At 45.4% G+C, this 4,693-nt stretch overlaps 1 protein-coding gene across 1 annotated transcript; it reads right to left on the bottom strand.

The window, feature by feature from the left end:
• Positions 1 to 1,346: 1,346 nt before the first annotated feature.
• On the bottom strand, positions 1,347 to 4,080 carry LOC143775092 (fibrinogen-like protein 1). Its single transcript, XM_077262931.1, has 3 exons — positions 4,008 to 4,080; positions 1,741 to 1,926; positions 1,347 to 1,648 (listed from the first exon to the last, which is right to left on the bottom strand). The coding sequence occupies exons 1-3, from the start codon at positions 4,078 to 4,080 to the stop codon at positions 1,347 to 1,349; spliced, it is 561 nt and encodes a 186-aa protein (XP_077119046.1).
• Positions 4,081 to 4,693: the final 613 nt, after the last annotated feature.

Raw genomic sequence — 4,693 nt, 5'->3', positions numbered from 1 at the left:
AGTTGTCTCTGGGTTGTAATCCAGGGCAGGTGTTTCTGCTTATTGCAGCTCTACTAGGTATTTAGGTGTGCAGGATCCATTAGCCCTTGCCAGTTGTCCATTGTTCTTGGAGGTCTTGCATCTCTGTCTGGTTCCTCCTGCCTGCAGCCAATTCAGCTAAGATAAGTGTCTGGTTTTTGTCTCTTCAGCACACTTGCTGTGTGCTTTACAATTCAATGCAATTCATTGTGTTTTTTGTCCAGCTTAGACTGTGTTTGGATTTTTTCAGTCATGTTGGATTCTCAGGAGATGCAGATATACATTCTATGTCTTTAGTTAGATGTGGAATATTTGTATTATCTGCTGTGGATATTTTTAGGGTTTTAATACTGACCGCTTAGAATTCTGTCCTATCCTTTTCTATTTAGCTAGAAGTGCCTCTTTTGCTAAATCCTGTTTTCTGCCTGCGTGTGTCTTTCCTCTTATACTCACAGTCAATATTTGTGGGGGGCTGCCCATCCTTTGGGGTTCTGCTCTGAGGCAAGATAGAATTCCCATTTCCATCTATAGGGGTATTTAGTCCTCCGGCTGTGTCGAGGTGTCTAGGACGTGTTAGGTACACCCCACGGCTACTTCTAGTTGCGGTGTCAGTTTAGGGTTTCCGGTCAGTACAGGTTCCACCTTCTCCAGAGAAAGTCTCATGCGGCTCCAAGGTCACCAGATCATAACAGTTTGCGTATGACTGCACGCGATCCTTAAAAAACGAACTGCATACGGATATAAATAACGGACATGTGAAGAGGACCTTAACCTGCCTGGCACCCGTACTTAGCCTCATGCTGCGCTGAGAAAATTAACTCCTCCCCCCCAAGATTTCAGGTTTCAGACACGGGGGCGGCATTGGCACTGGTTTAGTCGCAGCTGAGTATAAATAAGGATAAAGAGTGCTGACAGCCAACTCTAATGCAGAGCGCGTGTCAGTCAGTGTCGGGGGTGCAGTTACAGCCGCTGCTCTGTATACTCAAGGGTGACTGAACCCGCGACGGCATCTTTCTTGTAACTGAAACCCGAACGCTGCAGGGGAAATAAAGTTCATTTTCTCCCTGCAGCGTTCAGCTATGAGCAGGTGCCAGGCAGGTTAGTAATGCTATCAACCTGCACATCTGCCACCAGAAAAATCACTATTAACCTGCAGATATGGGGATCTGCAGGTTAATAGTGATTTTTCTGGTGGCAGATCTGTTTAATACATAAGGCAGATGCGTTAATAGTAAAAAGAGAATGATAGAATAGAAGAACATTTACAGTATAAAAATAATTTAATGACACAAATCAATTATTCTATACAGTTACATTCTAGAATCCCTCTAATGGTGAATCAGAAACTTTTCACTGAATTTCAAGGACTCTGCAAATCTCCACGATGGCCACGACACAGAAGTGCTCCGGTGTCGGTGCCTTGGTGCCGCGTGCCAAATGCCATTCAGATTTGCTAATCCGCAAGAGTTAAACCACCAGCCTGCTTCGTACTGGTCACTGCAGCTCCTATATTTTATGTCGGCAGAACCACATTTTGGATGACACTTGTCATGGCAATTATCCCAAGTACTGAAAAAATTTCCGTGCTGGTTGCTCCCGTTAATGTTTGGAAATCCAAGAAAAGCATCTCCTACAATGAAAAATATAGGCTACATTTACACTCTTCGACATTTTTTTTGCTGTAATTTTTATTTTTTATGGTTTTTTTCTGAATCCAGTCACCTGCTGTACCCGAATAATTTGCTGCTGACAATTTATAATAGTTATTAGCATTTCCTATACTAAAGGAACTGTATTCTGCAAAGGCTTCACCTCCATCAAAGTCCCCCAGACTGATGTGCAGTTTGGAGGATTTGTCGGTCTGGTGGGTCAGGGCATAAATGTACTCGAGTCCAAGCCAATGTTCACCTTTAAAGACAAATACAAATACATAGAGGAAAGAAACTGTAAAGTAGTCCAAATATACACTCACCGGCCACTTTATTAGGTACACCTGTCCAACTTCTTGTTAACACTTAATTTCTAATCAGCCAATCACATGGCGGCGACTCAGTGCATTTAGGCATGTAGACATGGTCAAGACAATCTCCTGCAGTTCAAACCGAGCATCAGTATGGGGAAGAAAGTTGATTTGAGTGCCTTTGAACGTGGCATGGTTGTTGGTGCCAGAAGGGCTGGTCTGAGTATTTCAGAAACTGCTGATGTACTGGGATTTTCACGCACAACCATCTCTAGGGTTTACAGAGAATGGTCCGAAAAAGAAAAAAAATCCAGTGAGCGGCAGTTCTGTGGGCGGAAATGCCTTGTTGATGCCAGAGGTCAGAGGAGAATGGGCAGACTGGTTCGAGCTGATAGAAAGGCAACAGTGACTCAAATCGCCACCCGTTACAACCAAGGTAGGCCTAAGAGCATCTCTGAACGCACAGTGCGTCGAACTTTGAGGCAGATGGGCTACAGCAGCAGAAGACCACACCGGGTACCACTCCTTTCAGCTAAGAACAGGAAACTGAGGCTACAATTTGTACAAGCTCATCGAAATTGGACAGTAGAAGATTGGAAAAACGTTGCTTGGTCTGATGAGTCTCGATTTCTGCTGCGACATTCGGATGGTAGGGTCAGAATTTGGCATAAACAACATGAAAGCATGGATCCATCCTGCCTTGTACGGAGCATCTTTGGGATGTGCAGCCGACAAATCTGCGGCAACTGTGTGATGCCATCATGTCAATATGGACCAAAATCTCTGAGGAATGCTTCCAGCACCTTGTTGAATCTATGCCACGAAGAATTGAGGCAGTTCTGAAGGCAAAAGGGGGTCCAACCCGTTACTAGCATGGTGTACCTAATAAAGTGGCCGGTGAGTGTATACTGGCTGTACTGAAACAGGAGAGTAGAAAATCTTTATTAAAGATGACCTGTCACCAAGTCAAGTGTTCAGTTTTTGATCTTAATTTATTCTCTTTTTTGCCCTAAATATTAAATTTTTCATTTTAACTCCCCACAAAGGCTTAGAGCTATGTATTTTTTTTATTTTGTACCACTTTTAATGATCTTTACAAAGAGGGCAGTACCCATAGGGTAATTATTCAGAACACCCAGGAGACATGCCCCAGAGGATCTTGTGAGCAATGCTTCCTTGTTAAAGTCAGAAAACCAGGCACAAAAATAAAAGGCCCACATCTCTGGAAAAGCAAGGTGGATTGAAAAAGAAACAACACAGAATATGAAGGAGAGCAGCGGGAATAAAAGGTTGAAAACTTCCCTCTTTTGACATCGTGATACAAACATTCCTTAAAAAGGACCTATCTAGTGAAGGCATAGTCATATGATATGATATATCATCACTTGCTAAACAGTGGAAATCTCACTATAGGAACGGTCATCAAAAGGTGAATTTTATGTCTAGAACCTCAAAACATAAATTTTAACATAAATGTGACTTAGTGTGATGCTAGTCACTTCTCAAGGCCAAGTGGTCAAGGAGTCCAAGGTCAGAAGCCAGGAGAGTACGTCATAAACAGAAGAGACAAAAGCGTAGTCAGGTAACGTTCCGAGGTCAGAATACCGTGAGGATAATGGATCAGAGCTGAAGGGATTAACCAGGTGGGTAGTCAGAACAAAGCCCAAGGTCAGGCAACAGATCAAACTTATAGAACTCAAGGCACATGTCACATCCTTGGATACTTACCTGCCTTCTCCCATCCCTCGGCGCGCTCCCGACGTGGTCCCTCGCCACTCCTCTTCAGACTTCTCCCAGTGTCGGCGCGTTCTATCCCAGTGCATGCGCAGTCGCATCTCCTCTGCCAGTGGCTTCCTGGGAGGTCGCAACCTGATGGCTCCTCCCCAATATGGCGGCGCCCATCAACTATTTCTTCCCGGCGTCTTCCTAGGAAAGACTCCTGTGCTTCTTAGGGTATCGCTTAGCATATTTTGCCTGTGTTCTCTTCTTCCTCAGGTCTCTCTTTGTCTCTTTTGTTCCAGTCCTGTACCACTCCCGTGCCTGTCCTGAGTCTCTCGTGTTAGCCCTGAGTCCCCGCCATGCTTGCCTGGTGTTCCTGCCATTCCAGTCCTGTACCTCTCCCGTGCCTGCCTGGTGTCCCTGCCGTTCCAGTCCTGTGCCTGTCCCGTGCCTGCTTGGTGTCTTTGCCGTTCCTGCCCTGGGTCTCTGCTGTGCCTACCTCGTGTCACTATTGTGCCAGCCTTGTGCCACTGCCGCACTCGTCCTGCATCTCTGCCTTATCTCCCCTGTGTTTCTGCTGTGCCTCACCTGTGCCTCAACCCTACCGGTCAGGCTTCAGGCCGCGCCTCCTAGTTCTCCCAGCTAGTTTCCTTTACCTCTGGTCCTCTGTAGTCACCCCTTTGGCTCTAGCAGTTGTGTCATCTTTAAGGTACCTGGATGTAAATGTTATTTGTGATACTAATTCTAATGTTTTTATTTATGTTAGGAACATTACAGGAAATGTCCAGGTTTGTAATGAGTCTGCAGTCATTCTTTGTGACTGCAGACTTCTGACTTCTCACAGTGCGCACTGCATGCTGTCAGAATTCTCTCGTGCTGGCGATTTACATACATGCGGTCACATGCTGACTAGACATGTGTGGCCTCCGTCAATGAAAATGAACTGAGTGAGGCCGGGCACGTCTAGTCGGAATGTGGTCAGAAGTATACAAATCA

The sequence above is a fragment of the Ranitomeya variabilis genome, chromosome 5 (genome assembly GCF_051348905.1).
Source record: "Ranitomeya variabilis isolate aRanVar5 chromosome 5, aRanVar5.hap1, whole genome shotgun sequence".
NCBI lineage: Eukaryota > Metazoa > Chordata > Amphibia > Anura > Dendrobatidae > Ranitomeya > Ranitomeya variabilis.
Note: the sequence above shows the minus strand (reverse complement) of the source record. Positions and strands in the feature narration are given on the sequence as shown.

Coding starts and splice junctions, on each gene's coding strand:
- LOC143775092 (XM_077262931.1), bottom strand. CDS start 4,080: ATGGCAGGAACACCAGGCAAGCATGGCGGGGACTCAGGGCTAACACGA. Junction 1,927..4,007: donor TCAGGACAGGCACGGGAGTG/GTACAGGACTGG, acceptor TTGTCTTTAAAG/GTGAACATTGGCTTGGACTC. Junction 1,649..1,740: donor AAATTATTCGGGTACAGCAG/GTGACTGGATTC, acceptor TTTTCATTGTAG/GAGATGCTTTTCTTGGATTT.